Source organism: Triturus cristatus, chromosome 8, assembly GCF_964204655.1.
Source record: "Triturus cristatus chromosome 8, aTriCri1.1, whole genome shotgun sequence".
NCBI lineage: Eukaryota > Metazoa > Chordata > Amphibia > Caudata > Salamandridae > Triturus > Triturus cristatus.
Genome location: NC_140591.1, coordinates 1,456,710,563 through 1,456,733,421, shown reverse-complemented (window position 1 = coordinate 1,456,733,421; position 22,859 = coordinate 1,456,710,563). Strand labels below are relative to the sequence as shown.

Below are 22,859 nucleotides of genomic sequence, written 5' to 3'. Positions count from 1 at the left end.
GTATTGCATGCAGTGATTCTGATAAGAGCCTTTAAACCTCCTTTGAGTCCCATTGAAAGCTGAAGTATGTCATGGGAAAGAGTAGGACTGGATATAGTTGGACCTGTTGAAGGAACGGAGGAAGTTTGTAAGTATATTTTAGTGCTTGTTGACCATTTTTCGCAATGGCACGAAATTGGAATTGTTCGTAATGCAGACTGTGCAAATATTTCATTTTTGGACAAGATATTCATGAGAGAAGGCCTGCCCGAATGTGTCACTATGGCTAATCGCACACAATGCATGTCATCATCTTATAAGGAGTTTTTGAATCTTAATTGCATTAAGCATAATACTACATCAGTCTATCATCCTAAAGGAAATGGCCTAGTTGAGCACTTCAATAGAGCTCTCAAAGGAAGCATTCAATTGTCAAGGAGTAGTAAGTTGAACTGCGAAGATGAGATTTGCAAATTAATTTGGGCCTACGGGATCACTCCTAGCTTAACTACGGGCAGCAGTCCTTTCATTATGATGAGGGGTAGACCAGCTGTGAGTAAAGACTTGAGTTGGGTGCCTGTTTCTAAACAAGTTGAGTCGTCCCCGGAGTTAGTGAGATAAAAAAATATCATTTGCACAGGAAAGTTACAAAGAATGGTATGACAAAAACATGGTGTGAAAAGAATGCCGTTCAAATGTGGTGAGGTCAAAGCTCGCTTGGAGAAAAAACTCAGAAAAGGAGATTCACCCGTCCTTTGCACATCTGTGTAAATTTTCGCAACGCAGTCAAACTGAGCGATGGTAAAGTCTGGCACATGCGTAGATTAGCCAAATGTGTGTCCAAAGGAATGTCACGTGACAATGAACTTCATAGTATGGATGTAACGTTGATATTTGGTTAAACTTTGATGAAGAAAACAAGTTGCCCAATTTACACAACAATTCTGATAATGTGATGTGTGAAAGAAATGGTGATCTGGGAGCGACATCAACGTCCTCTGACTCATCCACTGATTGTATGATTGGCTATAGAGGTGGTGGTGGGCCATCTTTATCGTTGGGAAATCAGTGGACAGCCAAGGCATTCCTGGTAGATTTGGCAGACCTACAATCAAGCCAAAGAAATATGATGACTATATTACAGTTGTGTAGCCATGTTTGAGAAACATTTCCCCTTGTTTCTTTAAGCATTTGTTCTCATTTGCATTGTACTTTCAAAACGGGTTCTCTCCATTATTATACACTACCCCATCTTTCTTGTGTTTATCTATCCCTCTTTATCATTATTATTTTGTCAATTGTGTAAGAGGAGGAGGTGTTGTAATGTTGCGATGCAGCGTGATTCTTCCACCTTAAATGATGTAGCACACTCCATCCTATCTCACTGGCACTGCGTGTCACCCCATTTCCAAGATGCCACTGGTGTCAGTTGCTCAGCGGTTGTTTGTTCAGATATCGTTGGTCACCATTGCAGCAGGACGTGTCTGGGGCTGTTTAGTAATAAACTTACCTGAACCATGAAGGGCTTCCTGTCATCTTTACAGTCGCCAGAGCAGTCTGTGGAAATACGAACATTTGAGAGAACTTAGACTTATCAGCGCAAGAATCTGGACTCTGATTTCATGTGTTGGGTTTTGATGGCAGTTAGGGAAATGCAGCAAATACGGAACAATTGTGTTTAAAAAAAAAAAGTAAAAATATCACGCTTTTGTTTACCTCTTTGGCACGCAAACCGATATTGTCAAGTGTTCTGCCAATATTTAGCCCAGAATGACCCATAAAATATAACTTTAGAGCTCCTGTGGGTGCCCAGCAAGACGAGCTATAAAGGTGCTTGGATGACATACTGGCAAACATGGAATAAGGCCAGACACTGGGGCAGAAACATCTTTACACAGAAATGGTTGGAGCGAAGTTAAATTTGTTCTATAGTAGCCGTGAGCACTTAAAACTTTACTGAGAATGCTTAAGTACAAGCCAGTCTAATATGGTCATGGTGCAACACCCCAGAACCCCTGAAAATCCGGTGTCAATGGAGCCATCCAGTGAATGGTGTCAGAATCCAAGCGGACATCATCAAACGAAAGAAAATTCTGGAATACCTGTTTTAGAAATGATGATAATTACTCCAAATGCGGGTTCAAATAAGTTTGATTCAGATAAGCCCCAGACACATCTGTCCAGTAGAAGGTGAACGGAAAAATCATCAAGCAACTGTCAACTATGGAATGTCGTGGTATGTGGTGTGACACGCAGTGCCAATAAGAATGGGGAGAAATGTTGCATCACAAAGGAACATTAGCATGTGGTTACGTCATCACAACTCCTGTTAATGGCGATTGTTAGCGACGCAGGAGTTGATAAACGGAACCTCTACACTGGGCGGCCCGTTTAAAGTACCTGCTCACTCTTAACCTCTCCCTGCCCACTGCACTGCCCTTCACATTGCATGTCTGGGCCTCCCTCCGTAGGATTTTCTTGTTGTTGGGTATGTTGTTGACGACAATTGCTCTTAGTTTGATCTCACCTTATAAAGGAACCTCTGTGATTTTAAAAAATAAATAAAAAGTGAAATGGGTGCTTCTGAAAGTTGAGGGTTAAGAAAGGGCACTGCTTTATGTCACATTGTTGCCTCCCTGGTTCTTCTTTTCCGTGCCTACATAAACTCCAAATGCACGAATGCTGCCATCTAGTGTCTGAGTGCATGTAACACATCAGCAATACATGTAAAGCACACAGGTGATGTCTTCTATTGAGTGCGTGCGCCCCCGCATGTGAGGGGTACTTGCCTGTATGGTTTATAGACCGGGCACATGCGATTGTGCAGACGCACCATGTGCCGCATAAGTATGAATTTGCCGCACTTGCGACGTAATCAACCATCTGCTGCACAGTGACATGGGGACACAAGGTCATAGCGATGAGTACTGCAGGAGAGCCAGTTGCACCGGGGTCCAGGCGTGGGAAGCGCTCTTTTTGCCCCAATGAAGGTATGTTTTGACTGTCATTGGGGGGGGAGGGGGGAGGGGGGGGGGAGGGGTGGAGACAGGGATGGAAGGCAAGGGAGACGAAACAGAGTATGGTGGTGAGAAAGAAAAAAACAGGTTAAAAAGAAAAAATGAAATGTAGGGAAGGTAAGGGAAGAAAACGAGTTCTTAGGAGCACAACTCAACTAGGGGACCAACATCCCCATCCAAAAAACGTGCAGGGGTGGTTGGAATCCCTTGCTTTGCTCAACCCCCGCCTTATTGAAATGGTCAAATTGGGGCTACTCATCTTGCTGCTGCGTCATTTGTGGATATCAGCAAAAAGAGCTCAAACAGATCGAAAGTTATTAGCACTAAAGTTCACGGAGGTCCGATGATGTGCTGTAAACTGGCTAATATGTTGCATCTTTTTAAGGTACGACATCTGGAACCCTAAAATACCGCATCTTGAATGCAACAGTGCTCTCTGTGTTATTGGAATATGATAAGTCATACTATATTGTACTGCAGAACGGTTTCCAAATAAGACATGTTGCATAATTCGCCTTTCGATGCTGCATGATTTAATCAACACAAACCTATAATTCCATCCTCTACTGCCACATAATTCGATCCTCCACTGTCCCATAATTGAAGTGACCCTGTTTATAGGTAGGGCCACTGGAATTATGCGATTCGGCAGCCAAAGCTTTTTTGGCATAATTATTGATTTGCTGCATATGCCACATACTCAATCATCTGCTGCATAATCTGCAGATTTTAACAAGAAACCATTTGTTTCTAGCTCAAACGGATAAAAAGTTACTAAAAACAATACAACTGGTTCACGCGCAGTGGAAGGCCCTTCGCATAGGTCAACTGGTCATCTTTTATTTGCTTATTTCTGTACTTAGTTATAAAAATGACACTATTGAAGTGAAATAGTTGCCCAAGAAGTATTACCATGTGTAAAAATGACAAAAGAATACATTATAACTTATCAAAAGATTTGCTGCATTAAGCCCCATAATTTGGCTTTTCTTGCTGCATAATTTAGACAAACCTTCCTCATTTGGTGCTCCCCTGCCGCACAATTCCAGAGACCCTGTGTATAGGTGGCTGAAGAGACACTACTCCAACAGAAGCCCGCTTTGGATGCTCCCAAAAAGGCATACGTCTTCTTCCGAGTTTTCAAGAGATTGGTTAAGTGTGAAAATGGGTGCTAAGTAAACGCGGGTGTACCTCGAAATGTAAACATTCAATGTCGCTTTTCATGTACCTGTGGTAGAACTCTGTGGCACCAGTGCTGTATTCTTTAGAAAAAAATGTGCACAAATCGTGTGTAGCATGGACTTACGTTTTCACTCCTTCAAAAGGAAGTTGGTTTTGGGCGCTATGGCCATCATTTCACGGTCTGCAGTATTCCTGATCTGGGTTCAAACAGGAGCTTTTACAACCTTGCCAGGATTACAATTAGTGAACACATTTTTCACATTTTCTATACACAAACTATGCTGAACAATGCGCAGCATAAGTTGCACATGGAAATTCCTTAGTATTGCCGATTTCACAGCTCAAACGGTGAAAATGTATGGGCATCATTTAGGAGTTGCCAGGGGTCGCAGTTGTGAAACCCCTGGCTGGTCTCTTGCAACCCCTGGCGCTGCTTTTGCAACCTCTGGTCTCAGAGGTGGTAAAGGCAATGCCAAGAACAGAACAGAAGGTAAACAGTGCTGTGATGTGCAATGTTTACTTTCTGTAGCTCTGGCTGTGAAGTGAGGCAATCAACTTGCAACAAATAAGTATAGAGCTGTGTAAAGCATTCTCTGCTGAATACAACTGTAAAAAAAACGGAAATTAAAACTATAATTTTAAATAAGATGTTTCACATTTTTATTACTGTGAACAAATAGAATATTGTGTTTAAATAAAAACCTCACTTATATGATGTAGTAAATTCCAATACCATACAAGTGATGCTAACCAAAATGCATTAACAATGCTGCAAAACAATTTATGCCAATAACATTGTTTACATTGGTCTACATTAAGAAATACAGGTGGATAAAACCAGTAATGTTTTTTAAATCTCGTGCTGTTGTGGGCAGGATTGTTTTTGTGCAGAAAGGGACAACTTCCTGCACACGAACAATGCTTTAGACACATTCCTCTTTCTATGTGTGCTGCTGAATGCAACACTTCTGGAAAGAGGGAAGTAACAAGGTGAAATAACGCTGCTTCTTGTCACGCCTCTGTTGGGTAGGTGCACCATTTTGGTGCAAATCTAGGTTTAAAGTCTTTGCAAATCTGGGTTTACATCAAAATACATGGGTGGATGCATGGAAACGCCCATGCTCCACTTACGTAACACCTACCGGACGCAAAGTAACGAAAGGCAGTGCTGCATTGCATTAATTTTCATGTACAAAACCATGAAAACCTACTCAGTGGCTTTGCGTAGCTTAGTAAATGCCAAAAATGATTTTGCACAGGGCTGCCCCACTAAAGTGATTCAACCCTTACGCAAAATTATAGTAAATATGGCCCTAATTTTTTGTGCAATAACAAAATAGAAATGTGTAATGTTCCCATCTTATCGGCACCCTATTTAAAATGTGTCATGTCAAATGTACATTTATTTATGCTAGTAACTGGAGTTATTCTATAAATGTGCACTTAAGAGTCTGTTAACTACAGCTATATCGCATATTGTGGTGTAATCTGGTTTACGGTCATGTGACAATATTTTCCTTGGAGGATTTGTTGTCAAATCATATGATGTCAGTTCTTGTGATGTCATTGGGTCAAATTGAGTCATGTGATGTCACTTCTGCTTCCCCTGCTATTTTGGTGAATTGATGCCTGTGCGAAAGTATGGTATAACTGTGGTAACCCCGATTCCGAGGTGCTGATCTCTGAGTGAGAAGATACCCCACCTAGTAAATACCATACAATGCTTATCAGTATTTACTTGTCTGGCATTACCTCTCCAAATAACGGGCAACTTGTACCCAGGCCCTCAGTAAAGGTTTGGGCAGTAGCAGTAGGTAGGAACATTGGCAGATTGGATGGGTCTGGTGGTATTTTCCACTGTCAGTGATTCTCACCTGAGAAAACCTGGCCCATCGCTGTTTATGCTCAACAATGTCTCAACCCCAAACTAAATAACTGTAGTTTTGTTTCTTAATTCACTTGTACTGCATCAATTTCACCTCTTTTTTTTTTTTTGTGCTTTTTTTCTTTCACATACATTTCTGTGTATTTTTCCAAGAGTGCTGTGAGTATAAACTTACACAAATGTGGCTTTTATGAAAATATTGGTGTTCACCAGTGTTGCCCTTGATTTCACTCTCTGTAATGAGCCTGGAATCTGACTGTGTGTGTGAATTGCACACAGGTGGAGCTGAACCGGCGGTATAGGATGCACACCATCCAGGTCAAGGTGGCCAGCTCCATATACATCAACTCGCGGAGTGTCTTTCTGAAGACCGACCTGAAGGAGGGCCGGTACGTCATCATTCCAACCACCTTCGACCCAGGAAACACAGGGGAGTTTCTTCTTCGTGTATTCACCGACGTGCCTGCAGATTGTCGGTAAGACAACAGTAATGCTTCTTTTGACTATCCTAAGACAGGCCACCTCACCTACTCTCTGAAGGAAAAAAGCTGAAGTACAGTTTGGTTGGGGACTGGGCTCTTCAAGGACAGTGCCAAGAGACACTCTGGGGTACTTTGAGCTGTAGAAGTCCAGTCAGTCAACAAAAATCTATTTATAAAGTTCTATACTTAAGACATTTTATGTGCAATCATTAACCAATTGAAACTGATTCTATATACTCATTTCATATCACTTGAAAGGATGGAAAGATGAGTTGACTTTTCTAGGATTCCAACCAACCACCTACAGATCACATACATAACTCCACATTAAGTACTCAAGTCAATCAGCTATCTTAATCCGCTTCCCATATGTGCAGACCTATTATTACCATATCATAACGGAATACAGCAGTCTGATCTAGGTTTGCGTTGTAGTAGTTAATGGATCTTCAGGTCTTATGGATCAATTTATAATGCACTTTGCAAGGGCTAGACAGTTGTTTGGGAGGAGAGACATCACACTGTTGCACTTTTACGCTTCCTGTGTGCTGCCGCAGTGCACATTATGCACTTCTGAACAGTTCTTCCATTAAAAGTTTAGCACACAGCAGTCTCTACAAAACATGCCATCAACTGCCACCTTGATACCAGCCTGGTACCACCTAAAATGAGAATCTCTGCTAGTGGTAGCTGGGCTGTACCCAGAGCTGGTGATCTGACCCAGGATCCCTGGGTGTGCCTTTTGAGATCAACATTTCCTTAAAGAGTATCTTTTCCTTTGAGTGGATTGCTGCCTTCACCAAATTAATCTTTTAACGGGACCATTTTCAAAATTATGATGTATTTCTAATCCGCTAAAATCCAATTTACTCACTGTTTAAAAGTAGAAAAAACCTCTAAAAAGTCTTACTTTGATCCCAGTTTGGTCATACAATTTATCCCTGTTTGGTCTTATAATTTATTAACGTACCTTGATAAAACTTTTTTTCACTGTCATCCTCAGTCCAAGTTACAGCGTTGAGCATCACAAACGCTGATGGGGCAAGATGGATATCCACAGTTACAAATCCATTGACCCCCAAGTCCCCGCTTAGATTGCTGCCACCCGCTCCTGCTTCCACTTCGAGAAGAGTCCACGCAGCTGAGAGTCTTGCGTTTCACTGCTGCCAACATCCCCTATATTCAGGGGGCACGGTGGTTAAAAACGTTTTCAAAACAGGCACGGTTGCGGTGCCAGCGCGCACCAGATCGCGTGCGGTGCTTGTGGTATATGTCTGCGTGTGCGTTTCAACATTCAAGCCCTCTCCCAAAAAATGAATTAAGAGGACGGCATACCAGCATTAGTAGAAGTCTTAATATTTAATGACTGTGGCCATCTACGTGTTTCGGTACACGGCCTTGTTCACAATAGTGACCTCCTCACCGTCTACCTTTAAATAGTTTTAGACCCATCATTCTTCAGTAAGGTAAGTGGGCGCATCATGTACCTAAATAAATAGTCTTGGGATGTAATTGGCTGTGCTGCAGGGATCATTGTAGCATTAATCTGTTTTAGCGATATAAAATTGTATGATTTGTTCCTACTGGACACAAAGTCTTTGAAGCACTAAAGCTTGTAAGAATCGCTTCAAAATGGTGGAATACTGAAATGTATTGATAAGTCCCATGTTTGTTTATGCTCGATGTGAATAATGATTGGTCTAAAACTATTTAAATGTGGACCCACCTGAGGAGGTCACTATCGTGAACAAGGCAGTGTGCCGAAACACGTAGATAGTGAATGCACTGAAATATTGATTCTTTGAATCGAGTGCAGCAATATGAAATCAATGATGCTGTATTGAAATGTACGCTGCATACTTGAAAGACTTGATAATATCGACAGTGCATTCTGGTATGAGTAGGACATTGGAACTTTGATTCACGGGACAGCTTGAGGTTTAAAAAGTGCACAGTTATGTCATTTGCAAACCGCTCTTCACCTGTGAACCAGGCTTATTAAGAAGCTGAAACGCATGAGGACAACAAGATACAGAGCGTGCTGCCAGTTGCATTGAGAAATAAATGCCTGCTGTCTTTGAAACTGGGCTCAGTGCTTTGCTGTTTGTTTCATTGTGCCTACAGGCTGCTCCATGCCCCTTTCCTTTCATGCCAAAGCCACCCTGCAGGGTTGGGGGACTCCTGTTTATGGAGGATGGTTTGTGGATATATATGTGTGTACATATATGTATGTGTATATGCATGTGTATATATATATATATGTGTATGTGTGTGTGTGTGTATATATATATATATATATATATATATATATATATATATATATATATATATATATATATATATAAATCAAACAAATAGCCTTTAGCTTTGAAAAGGCACTCGACAGTACTGTGCCTTCCAGCTTCTACTTTCCAGCCTGCCTTTGCGCACATATTTCATTAAATGTGCCGACGCGTTTCAAGGTGTGACCCTCTTCATCTTGGGCTGCAAAAAACGGCTCTTGACGATCATGTCATTGTTATTTCCGGCTACTTTTATTGCAAGCCCCCAAGTAGGCGTGTACTACATCCCACGTCACTTCGCTGTATGCTGGGACTTGAAGTCCATGACATGATTAAAATATTCACTTTCAGTAAGTTCAAGAGTTCGTTTTCAAATCATGCTTCAATTAAATACCTTCAGTAGGTTATGTGCGTTTTAGCAAGCTTAATCCAGAACAGCACTGTGCCACAGGAGTATATATATATACACATAATCTACTGGCTGTCGCCAGTAGATAGTTATAGTTAGGACCGTGTTTCCATAGGAAATTTGAAAAATCTATTTTGAATAACTTTGGCGCCGGTTGACGGATCCTCACGAAATTTTCAAAACTAATGGGGCGCTCCGCTCAGCTGCTACCCTGGAAGTCTCGGGGTGATTCGTCAAGCGGGGGCTGAGGAAAAAGGGGGGTCCCAAAACGCGTTTTCCCAATGCATTTTCCCATAGGACCTTTAGTCGAAGGTACAGCCCCAACGGCTGAACAGAATTACTTGAAATTTGGCAAAGAGGTAGTCCGGTTTATGATGTGCCTTTTGCATATATGGTGTCAATCTGTAAAGTAGTTCCTGAGAAAATTGCAGTTAAAAGTACATAAATATCTATATGCGCGCACCGTGCGTGCACCTTAACGTGCGAGAGCGTAATTGTGATTGATAGTTACATGTCAGTCAACATTCGAATCGGTCGAAATCAGGAAGTGTTGTCTGCCATTTTGTGTGTGACAGTGAAAAAGAAAGGTGGAGAACATGAAAAGGGTGCAGGGTACAGAGTTCCTGACCCCCTAGCTTTTGTCAGGGGGTCCCTGAAGGACCCAGAAGGGTGAAAAACATTTTTTTTTTTTTTTAAATCACGGGGTGCGCACACCGTGCGTGAACCGTCGCGAGGTGCGCGCACGGCGGAAAAAAATCATAAAAATAGAATGAAAAATCAAATTTAAGTGTTTAGATGTTAGGTGGCTCTAAAAAGAGCCGTTGTTTTAATTGAGGAACAGAGGAACAAAAAAATGATGGGGTGCCGCATGTGTGCTGCTGTATCTTGCTCTCTATTAGGGGAATGTTGGTGTCACCATAAGAGAGAAGAGCATTGCACACATTGCACCGTATATGCACCCTCTTGAAAAGAGGGTGTATATCCAGAGGAACAGAAGCAGGTGAAGCTGCCGCCACAGATGAAGTGCTCGGCTGAGCTGCTGCGGATGTGCTCGGCTGAGCTGCTGGAGGGTTGTCTCTAGCAGTTAGAGCAAAAGCCACAGGATGTACTCCTTTAACGTGCCTGATCATAGTGAAAATACTAAAAGAGTATTTCTTTTTAGGATCTCCTCTTGATAAGACAACAACACAAATAGTGCAGGTGACTTTTGGAGCATTCACCTTCTTCTGCCCGTCTGGAAATGTAAAAAATTGCCATATAAAAGAGTCTTTCTGTTTCCTCGGTCTCGCAAGGGTCTCCTGCTCACTCCCAGAAGATGACTGCTGCTCTGCCATTCTCAAGTACTGGAGTACTGGAAAAGCTGCTCAGCTCCTTCTCACAGGGAATCAGAAGAAATAATGAGGGGTGGGTGTGGTGTTGGAAGTTTCTGGAACTGAAACTACTATAAACCAATGAAAAGTGTTGTTTCTAAATCACATGCCATTCCGTGCGCGCACGCTGCGCGCACGGGCTCGCACGCGCGTACGGAGCACGCGCGCACGGAGCACGCACGACGTACGCATGCGCACGTGGAACACGTACGCATGCACACCCGGAGCACGTACGCATGCGCGCACCGTGCGCGCACGGTCAAAAACCCTCAAAAAAAAAAACTTTATCCAAATTAAAAAAAAAAAAAAAAGAGCTGAGCCATTCCATATTACAGGATAAAGTCAATCTATAAATATATACATAGGTAGCATATTGTAAAATAAATATTTAAAAAATATAATACATTCATAAATTAGCATTTAAAAAACCTTTCCATTCTCAAAACCATAGATACTCCAATACCAATAACTACATACCCACTTATTAACTCTTAGGTCTACATACACCTCCACTCATTCACCTGTACAGTCACTCATACTTATAGTCACTCCATACAAGACTATCATATGCATTTATACACCTATATAGACACACACACCACCAATCATCCATAGAGGTACACTCACACCTAGTCAGTCATGCAAATAATCACACTCCCATTTACTCACCTATGCGGTTATACACACTCAAGTTCACTTACTCATAAAAATAGTACCACATTCTTACGCTCTTATAGAATAATTGATACAAGCACGCACTCATCCATACAGTCACTCTCACAATCACACACTCTCACATCTACCCACTTATATACTCTTACATGCATATATACTGCCTTTCACAGATGTAGTTAGTCACAAATGTACCACTGAGACATGCATTCAATCCCTAACACACCCATACATACACTCACTCAACCATACAGTTCATCACAGATGCACTCTTAAAACCATGCACCCACTGAATCACCCACTCACACATCTAGTCACAGAGTAACACACACCCTACCCACACAAACACTCAGGAACCCATACAGATACTCAGACAAGCAATCAATAACTCATATAGACACTCATATAGCTATTCACAAAACCATGCAGCCACTTATACACCAACATACAGACACATACAGACATTCACACAGTTTAGTCACTAGTCTGCAGTAAGATACATTTAATGTCTCACTTAGAGTCAGTTACGCACCATAGAAAATCATCCATTTACACACTTGTACACCCACTTATTCTTCAACAGGCCTTTCCCTATATATATTAAACATATTAAAACTGTTCAGAAACACATACTCAATGGATGACGTCATCAGTGATGTCATCAGTGATGTCATTTGAGACGTCATCAGTGATGTCATGAGTGATGTCACTGACCATGTCATGAGTGATGTAATATGTGACGTCATCAGCAGTGGATTGCGGGCACGCGAGTTATAGTTAGCTGAACTAACTATAACGGGGGAATTTCATTGGTTTTTTACGAGTGAAATGTCCAGCTAACTATAACATGTGTGAAACCTATGGTTTTTTCAGTGAATTTGCAAGGTTTTTTAAATGCTAATTCCTAACTATAATGTGTGTGAAGCCTGTTTTTTTCAGTGAATATATATATATAGACACACCCCCATCTTTCCCATTGGGGGTCACCACTAGGTAGCTGTAGTTAAGACAGGTTTTCCATAGAAAGTGTTTTTTTATGTTGCTAATAACTTTGGCACCATTTGACAAATCTCTGCAATACTTTACAAAAAAATGCTCTTTTATGACTAGTTTGTGCATGAAATATTTTGAGGTGATCCATCAAACAGACGGCCGAGAACAAAGGGGGGGGATCCAAAACACGAAATCCCCAAGACTTTCCATAGACTTCTACAGGGAGGGCTACAGCAAAAACTGCTGAATGAAATTACACCAAATTTGGCAGGAAGCTAGATCTTGGTACGCAGATTGTGCTTTGTGGTTTGGGCTTGAGGGACTCTCATGAGACTCCCTTGAACCCAGTTTTAAAAAATAGAGCATTCTGATTGGCTCAGGGAGCTTTCATTCCCTTGGACCATCTCGCTACCATGGGATGTGCAAGGTGGCCCAAGGGAGCAAGCGCTCTGATGGACTGCCAGAAAAATGAGAAAAAGGTCACTGGCAGCCGTTACAGGACTTGGGGACTTAGTCCCCTGTCCTGAAGTAAAAAAAAAAAAATACAAGTACGGATGCCCTGCACTCCTAGGACCCATGAGGGGGAGGGGACCCAGAAGGACCCCCCCCCCGGACCATAATTGGGGAACAAAGAATAAATGGCCCAGGGCTGCCTTCTTTAATTAAGGAGAGGCCCCTCCGAGATGTTTCAGCCCCATCCCCTCAGCCCATAGCATTTGTTAAGGGGTGGGAGCATGCGCCTCCCGAGTTGTGTTTAGCCCCAAGGACTCCATGATGCGGGGTCTGATTTACATAATTAGTGGAGCACACAGACACAGGAGTGACCCAACCCCGCCCTGCCTTCCTAAGTGAATATCGAAGTAGATCTGTATCATCACAAAAATGTTGACAGACTCCTTCATCCAGGGTAGATGCTCTTTCTATAACACCTCTTCCTTGCCTGGAAGCAACTTTTGAATCCGAGGATCAGTCCGATCTTACTCCTCCAAAGACCTGCAAGGAACAAACTGAGCAGCTCCTTCCCCACCTCAGTGATGTCGCATATTTTGTGAAAATTTTCACAAAAGCTGAATACATACTGAGAATTACTTTCCTGCTGCGCAAATCTTCACGTAAATTATATCATAGGCTTTTGTACTGATAAGAGCACTAAATAACAATATATCTTTAGTGCTATGATTTGTAGAAACAGTAATGCAATCATTTCTCACATCTATCACAGCTTGGACACAGAGACAGTAACACAAGTACCAAGTTTTCTTTATAGACTTCTTTTTCTATTAGAGTGAAAGTGCAGATTAGTGGTGGTGTGGAGATTTAAAAGCTGTGTTTATTAGGTATCATTTATTGTCACTTCAGGTCCATCAGAAAGGAATAGCAAACAAATGGAATACATTGGGGAAAAAAGGTTGTGCCACTAGTTCCCTGGCAGAATTGGCTGCAAGCTTTATTTGATGGGAATAAACATCCGGTATTTCAGTAGTACAATTATACCATATATATTAACAAGTCTAGGGTGAACGTATGGTGAGACATTCTATTTTTTTTTTTTTTTTTTTTAGAAAATATTTTATAAATTTTTTTCTATAGTCAAGGGCACATCTTTACAATACTCTCAGATTAAAAAATCTACAGTACATGGTATTTGCATTAAAGTCCCCCTTCAGCCTCCCTTTGCCCATTTTCCCTGCCCATCGTCCAGGCCCGTTTCCTGCACTGGGAGCAGACAAGGTTCTAATTTAATCTCTAAGGACCTCTGATTATTGCTGGGGTTCAGGAGGGTTCCTCTATACTGGGGCCCAGTCCCCCAAACCTTCTGGTGTTTATGTAGGCAGCCTCAGGCTACATATGCTGGGCCCTCTAAGCTCATAGTTATCCAATCCTTTTTTCCACCCCTATAAGTGGGGTGGGGGGCTGCTTCATCCTTCCAATGGCTTGCAATGTCTATTTTGGCTACTATCGGGGGAATCCAGAGCAGGGCCATCCACATTCTTGGTTTCTTGATGCATTTAAGCGATTGGGTAGTTATTGCCATGACCTCACATAATTTTTTTTAAATGTGCTTATGATCACAGTGAAGTTGTTTTATGCTGTATAACTTTTCAGTTACAACCGGATGTGTCTCTAACCTGAAGCACAGCGTGCCATTGCTCTGCCATTCACAGTTATCAGTTCTAGGTCTTGCTATTTGGGCAGAGGATGACCTAGAGGTGTTCTCAAAGTGCAGTGGTGGTAGCCCATTCTAGGAGACAAGACCTCTTTGTCTAGCTATACTTGGCCAACTGGCTGGTCAGTTCAGTTCCTTGAGATCACAGTATCCTGATTATCTCAGCTGAGGCTGAAATGAGAAACCTCATCCCCAATTCCAACAAGGAGAGCATAATTTTTGTGGACTGTTCTGTACACAAATGAAGAAAAAGCATATCCTTTCCTCTGTTTGTCAGGTGAGACCTTTACTCCCAGACCGAGTAGGGTCTCACTGCCGATGACCTTGAGCATCTCAACAGCCCTTCACACCAGGGAGATTCTGTTCCATGTCTGGCCCCTAAATTTCTAAGTGACAGTGAAGAATCCAGCCCACTCAAAACAGCTCTCCAGCTGGGAGCAAATCAACTTCCCTTTACTTGGAATCGTAGGTTTGAGATTAAGCATGTGCTGCTAAAGTTTAATAAACATTAGAAAGTATATCTACAATTGACCACTTCCTTAAAGCATGGTCACCAAGCTCATCTTTTCAAGTCCACCTCTTCGGAAAATGATCTATGGAAGGTCGCCATCAGCATTAGAGACAGTCTTTCAAGTACATGCTTAAGGATCTTCATAAAACAAGGGATAGAGCAGCTGTCTGCAACCTTTTTCCACAGAAGATGTACTCCTGTTTTGCCTGGCATAAAGATATGCCCACCAGGTGTCTCATATAAATTAGTTCTTCGACCACTACTCGTAGACTTCAGTTTACCAAACAACTCTGGGGGAGTGAAAGTGCCGTCTTCCATTCATTGACCCCACCCTAGTGACATCACATGGTTGATCTCTTTTTATTTAGTTAGTTTATGCACAGACTCCTGTTTGTTGTCACTGGAAGGAAAAGCAGTCAAAATTGAAGGAAGTAAACATGGCCCTTCGACCCCTGTTCACTCTGTTTCTGCTTCTGCCTTTATGAGACTTACACCAGGGTAGAAAGGGGAGTGTCAGGGGTGTCCAGGGCATGTCAGGGAGGCACTGCTACGCCTGGCTACCCTAACGTGATGTCCTTAGTGATACTATATACACACAAGCCCATCCATGTCATTACTATTAGAAAGGATTAAGAATGTACAGAGTTTCTGTGATGGCTGTGGGTGGAGAGTGTCCATTTTCTGCCATGTGCAATAAGATGGGAGGGCAGTCTTAGTGGGGTTATGAAGGTGCCCGCCTCTTAACTGGCTTTGATATTTTGATTTAATTACTGGAGACCCCATTTCTGACTGGAACACATGAATAAATGGTATTACATTAACTGTTTTCTAAAAATACATTCTCATTACAAGTGGCCTTCAGATTAATCTGTCTGCATTGTGATTTTTGCTGAGGTCACTGGTGTGCAGCAGAAATGACCTAAAAAATTGATTTACCATGCCACTGACATCCACTTCCATTCAGACTTTTGAAGTCTTCTATTGAATTATTTTTTTACATGGCTGAGAGATTTGTTACGCTTGAAGGAAACCTTTATGTGGTGAAGAATCTTTTCCACATTACTTTTAGTTTGGGAGCCTGCGCACCTAGACTTTAAAGGCTATCACTGCACTTAACATGTGAACTTTTTTAACCCACCTCTTCTAATGACCGACTTTACACATTTTCTTTTCATTTTCTTGGGTTAGGCATGCCATACCCAGCAAGCATTTATCTGACTATCTGCTCATGTTTCACGTTTTCCAGAACTTTTCATCTACGCAGGGGCGCAAAATAATGAGGTCCTCCAAACAGGCTCTTCAACAACTGAGTTGTGCATCAGCTTTGCTGATTTTTGCACCCTGAGTGCCTTAAGTAGGCTACATCTTTGCAGGTGAGAGGGCATTGGCTGCAGGCGTGAGTGTGCAAGAACATGGAACTATCACTGAAGGCGACGAGGAACATGGCACAGAGTGTCATTCCTTGGCATGTGTTGGGCACAGCACAGACACCACTGCCTCCTCTGTAAATGCAGGAGAAATGGGTGGCATTGCAAGACTATCAGTGCAGAATAGATAAGGCAATAAGACATGCAAGTCATCACTCAGGTGATGGGTATCATTTTCGGGTGCAGTGTAAATGGCTTGTGGTATCAGATTTTGAAGAGAAATATCAGACTTTTTTGATTGGTTGAAAATGAAAAAAAAGCTTGAATTCGGATTGGTCATTGAGTAAAACTTACTCATGAGTCATTCAAGCACACTTCTGCAAGAATTTAATTAGTTGAAGCCGTGCGTACTCAAGATGGGCACACCCAAATGCTGGGATGACCCCTAGTTGAAGGAAAATTACCCCTCCCTTTACAACTTCCATAAAAATGCTTCATTTGACTAAAGGACTCTCATATTCAGTTTTTAGATTGAGGACAGAAATTAGTGATTTTTAATTGCACTTCATCCGATGTGGCACCTACAGTTATGGTGCTCTTCCCTGATACCTTTCACCCTAATCCCAACTCTAACGCTTTCTCAAACCCTAAAAACCATTATCCATCATCAGTGTACTGACATCAGAAATAGCATCATACCGTATTCTGACCAATGGCATCAATGTTCCCAGAATAAATGCAAAACTGCTGTTAACAGATATCGTGTCAGTGATTGTTTGAAAGGAAATACTGTCTGTAGTTCCAGTGATAGTTAAAGATGCATCACATTTATTATTTGGAAGCTCAAGGCTGCAGTACTCCTGACAGCTAATAGATGTCCTCACAGTTTTTACATGTGGGTAAAATGTTGCAGTTCCCCCAACAGCCAGTGGGTGTCCTCACTGAAATTGCAAGCAGTTGAATGCTGTAGTTCATTTAACAGCTGATATCACTGATGTTGGTAAGTAATCATGAAATATCATCGTAACTCTTATGTGCCATGATATATCTGCAGTACATGCTAACTTCTCTTAGCAAATGTTTGTTTATAAGTGGTGGTATCTGAATACTGAAACATGGCTTGAGTACAGTGGAGTGGTGCACCTTGGTCGTGAGTCTGGGCTGCGGTCCATGATGGTTTACAAGGACGGAGAATAATTAAGTTTTTGAAGATTGGTTAAGAGATGGTTTGAAATGCCCATGATATGTTAAATATAACTAGTTGTTTTATGTAACAATATCTAAATATAAACCTGCTCTTCACAGATGCTTTACTCAGATGTGCATCAGATCATGTTGCAGAATCCTTGTCCTTCCGTAACCTTGCTAGAGGATACATAGACTGGCCACTCTACAAATAGAAAAAATAAGCTAAACTATGGGGCCAATTGTTGATAGACCTAGAAATGCAAACAAAAAGTGCTGTACATTTTTGTCTTTACTGGTGGCTGACTCCTGGCTTGTCTTCACAAAATGTTCCCACCCTCTAAGCACACACGCAATGCAGTACAGATATGTGGATATGTTTTCACGATTTTTCACCATAACATTTAGACTCATTGCTTAAAATTCAAGAAATAGAGTGCCTTAATAATTGTATGCATTGTGAGAGCTACACTCGCATTCTCTGTGCTTTGGATATTCCGAGCAATATTTCTTATTTTGTTGTTGGCATCTAAATGCTTTCTCTCTTGTAGAAAAAAATAACTTCTCGTGCTGTACCCTTTGCTTCTGATTTTGCTGAATGATCCTTGTTGGTTTTCTTCTCTCTTGCAGAGAGCTGACATTGGATGAACCTCCTCACACCTGCTGGACTGGAATATGTGGTTATCCACAACTCGTGTCTCAAGTCCATGTTATCTCTGCATCTGGCCTGAAGGAACAGGACTCTCAAGGAGGTATAGAGGTTTCAATAGGCTATTTTTGATTCCTTCCAAGCCACTGTATATTCAGTCAAAAATGGTGATAAGAGGTAGAACTGCTGTCATTAATAAATTGAGGGATAAAATGTGGATCTGAAGGGTACTGGATCTTTGAGTACCCGAAGATAGCCTTGGATAGACCAATGTCTTCATGGATAGATTTGATGCACTGCTTTATAGGATAGGATAGTCATTTATATAGCGCAACGAATGCCGGAGCGTCTTGGCGCTGGTGGAGGGAGAGGGAGAAACGTTGTCTTCATCAGTGAGTCTCCTTGAAGAGCCATGTTTTTAACTGTTTTCTGAAAGCTTGATGATTGCCTAATTTCAAAGAGCAAGGAAGCTTATTCCAAAGACTAGCGGCAAGGAAAGAGAAGGCTCTGCCACCCCATCTAACTTTGCGTATCCGATTTATCTTGATAAGGCTTTGTGTAGTAGACCTTAAGACCCGGCCGGGCACATAAGGAATGAAAAGCTTCTGAACATCCTTGGCTCCTCCTCCAAATATAGCCTTATATACTAAACATATAGCCTTAAATTCTATACGTTGCTGGATCGGGAGCCAATGTAATGTTTTAATGCCACCAGGGATAGATTGGTCTGTGGGGACATCTATCCGGAGTCTAGCAGCAGCATTTTGCAGAGTATGCAACCTCTTCATCGGAGTCTTATTTATGCCTAGCAGCACGGCGTTGCAGTAGTCAAGTCTTGATAATACAAGAGCCACCACCACCGTCTTGCGGAGGACAGGTTCGATGAAAGGAAGGGTCTTCCGCAGAGTCCTTATTAAAAAGGAGCATGCTGAAGCAAGGTTGCTAACATGTGCTGAGAAATTGAGTTGATTGTCAAAAAGGATGCCCAGATTCCTGACTTTATAGACAGGACAAGGGCATTCCCCCGCCTCCACAGGCCACCAAGATCCGTTCCACACGGGGCTGCCCTGGCCAAACTCTATGATCTCCGTCTTCTCTGTGTTAATTTTCAGGAAGCTCTCCCGCATCCAGCTCATAATCTCAGACAGGCAGCTATGGAACTTAAAAGCCACATCGTTTGATTGTTCCACAGTCGAGACTATGAGCTGGGAATCGTCGGCATAGGATATAATGGTAAAACCATATTTCCTAATGAGCTTGGCCAGGGGGGGCTACATAGATGTTAAAAAGCGTTGGTGATAAGGCAGAACCCTGCGGTACCCCACAGGGTAGATGGAAAGTGTTAGACTGCAGACCATCCCATAGCAGACTCTGCTCCCTGCCTTTGAGAAAAGAGGAGAGGAGGGACAGAGCGCTACCCTGCACACCAATCTTCTGAAGTCTCCGCTTCAACACCGTATGATTGACAGTGTCGAAGGCCGCTGACAGATCTAACATCACCAGCACTGCCCTGCCTCCCCCGTCCACAATGCCGTGAATTTTCTCCGCTGCCACCAGGAGTGCTGACTCCGTGGAATGCTGAGCGCGAAAACCGTGCTGAGAGGGGTCGAGCAGATCGTGGGAAACCAGATATTCTGTTAGGGCCCGGTTTAACTTCCTCTCCATGACCTTAGCCGCCAAAGGAAGTGCAGCAATCGGACGGTAGTTCTTCAAGATGCGAGGGTCCAGAGTAGTTTTTTTTAACAATGGTCTAATTATTGCCCTCTTCCAGCTTGAAGGATAACTACCAGACTCGATTACTTGATTGATCAGCGGGGACAGCTCTCCAGCAATAACCTCTGCCGCACGATGAAATACAGATGGGGGGCATGGATCCAAAGGTGATCCTGATTTTGTTAAGGTAATCAGCCTACACGTTTCCTCCACTGAAATGGGAGAGAAATTACTAAGACCAGTGTCATCCTTGAGACTAGCTACCTGCTCCTGGCCGCCACAGTCCGTGCTAGTGGGGGAGCTCATGAAGTCGTTGTGAATTGTCTGAACTTTATCCTGAAAATACAGAGCTAATTTTTGACATGTTGCTAGGTCAGGCCGATATGTGCTGTCTTGAGGAGGCTTAGAAAGAGCAGATATGGTTTTGAAGAGCTCCTTTGCCGAATTACCGGCTTCCCTGATCTTGGTGGCAAGAAAAGCGCTTTTAGCTGCGATTATTGCAACCCTGTAGGATGTGAGAGCGTGATTGTAATGTTCTTTACCCTCAGCACTGTAGTCCCTTCTCCAGATGCGCTCCGCCCTTCTACAAAAGCCCTTATGGGCCTTAAGCTCTTTGTTATACCATGGCGCAGATGGTTGAGTTCTTCTGGAGCCAGGCAGCATTCTCAGGTGCTACCTTGTCCACCGCAGCCGCCAGCCATCCCTTGAAGAGCAATGCAGCCTCCGAAGAGTCTGAGCCATGGGTAAAACGCAAACTTCCCAGAGCGGAGGAGAGATTATCAGTGGTCACCTGAGACCACGGTCTAATCTTCTGCTTACCTAACCTGGGGCCCTGAGAGCACGCTGGTGCTCCAGTCGCAATGTTAAAGAGAACGGCCCTATGGTCAGACCAGGGGAGAGTCATAGTATTGGCTATTTCCAGGTTCATGTTGTTGGTAAAGATACCGTCTAAGGTATGGCCCAGACTATGCGTCGGGCTCTTAACTACCTGATTGAAATCTAATGCTGCTAGATTTTCAATTAGCACGGCCACATCTGGCTGATCCATAAGCTCTAGATGATAGTTAAAGTCACCTAGAATCATAAACGGATGGTAGTCTATCCGAGATTCTAAGAGTTGCATGAGCTTTTCTGGAAAAGTAGTCTTGGGTCCAGGTGGACGATAGACCAATACTCCTTGACACTTGTAGGAATTGCCTACATAGATGGTGAAAGAGAAAGCTTCCGCGGGAAGATCTAGGTGTGTCTCCGTACAAATTTTTAGATGTGTTGCATATGCAATGGCTATCCCTCCCCCTCTTTTACCTATTCTATCCTGGGAAGTAACCACATACCCTCTAGGTAGAGCAGTGTTTCAGTCTGGACCAGATGAACTATCCGTCCAGGTTTCGGTTAAAAAGATTGTCAGGCGCGCTACGCTCGATCAGGTCATACATTTGATAGTTGTGTTTATGTAAAGAGCGTACGTTTACCAGAATGCAACTTAGTGTTTGCAATATTCTAGCTCTTGTCATAATAAGCGCGTCTGCTGGGTGCTTACTCACTGCTATATGTTGGCTGTTCCTCGCCTTCTTCAGTCCCACCCCTATGTAATGCCCCTCCATCTTGAAGTCACATCTAGTGCAGGACCCAAGCTCTGAGGATTCCCCACATGGGTCCCAATCCTGGGACCTACATGGTGCACTATCCAAAGCCAGCAGCTCGCCTCTACTATAGAGGTGGATATGAGCAGGGGCAGGGGTCCCGGCGCTGGGCACTGACCGGGCACGGACGGGCGTAGTCGGGCTTGCCTTTGCCGGGCCTTCGGCGCACCACCGGCGCGCCCGCTGCGCGGTCGTCACAGTGCCACTTTTGAATGTATTGGCCCCGCCCACCCGAACTGACGCATCAAGCCCAGGTGCAATGCGGGGTTCAAGCGTCGGAGATGGCAGAAGGAAAATCAGCAGCCAAATACTCCCCCAGTAAGTAGTTTAAAAGATTATATTAAAAGTGTGCAAATTATGCTATGTGCAAAATGCGTTAGGCGGCAATTAACAACTTATAATTCCGCTATTTGGGTGCAACATAAGAGCGATTAAAGAAGAGTGCAGTCACAATTTAAAAAGTCAAATTCTGATTCCGCTGTTTAAGAAAAATACGAGAGCGATTAAAACAGTGCGATCACAATTTAAAAAGGTCACAGCTATGACCAACACACTATCAAACAATAATTAAAACTTTAAAAAAAAAATACTGTAAAGGAGCAGGGCTATTAGCCTCTGTCTTTGCATTGAAACTTAACTGACACTTATCTCCGCCAGCAAACCTTACTCGCAATAATATCCATCGGAAACATTTAGACTCAAACAACTTTTAAACAATTCTGTTTGGACTTGTGGCTGGCAACAGTTGCTAATAATCTGTGTAACTGATGCTCAAAAAATGATTCTAACCACAGGGAGTAGAGGACTGGGGGGGGGGGGGGTGTGTAGTGAACTCTATACATTTACTGAACTATAAATTTCAATAGTTTTTGGATACTTCTCTTCTCACTCACTTTCTGAATAGCTTGCAGCAGAGACATTCAGATCAGATGGTCTTGTACTTCTACTGCCCATTTCCATCCAGCTCCAGGTCGTAGTGCAGGTGTTGCAATTAGTCTTGGACAGCGGAGGGTTACAATTTTGAGTCTGTGCTGGTGACCATGCCACGCCTGCGGGCTCCACTCTTCCTTTAAAGGTTTTGGTTCCCACAACTAAGTCCTTTTTTCTGCTCCATGTGATTGGCTGTCTGCCGCATAGCTGCACTTGGTTCTTTGAACTTTGCCTTCTACAAGCTACCAGCAACAGCTGTCTGTTCTCCTCTCAGAAGTGTGTTCTGTCCGTGCACCTTTGGCCTGAGCACTGGTTTGGCGACTCTGCTTTCTTCCTCTTTCAGTTTGATCTCTATGAACAAGTTTCTTTGGTGACCCTCCATTCTGTATGTGCCACGGTACAATATTTCCAAGAATTTGTCAC

General features: G+C 42.9%; 1 protein-coding gene across 2 annotated transcripts in view; it reads left to right on the top strand.

The window, feature by feature from the left end:
* Nucleotides 1–22,859, top strand: part of CAPN5 (calpain 5) — a 555,036-nt gene that overhangs the window by 501,463 nt on the left and 30,714 nt on the right. For both annotated transcript variants that reach the window (XM_085623260.1, XM_085623259.1), the window contains exons 10-11: nucleotides 6,343–6,539; nucleotides 18,132–18,253. In XM_085623260.1, coding sequence (XP_085479386.1) covers nucleotides 6,343–6,539; nucleotides 18,132–18,253 — 319 coding nt within the window. The remainder of the gene's footprint in view (nucleotides 1–6,342; nucleotides 6,540–18,131; nucleotides 18,254–22,859) is intronic.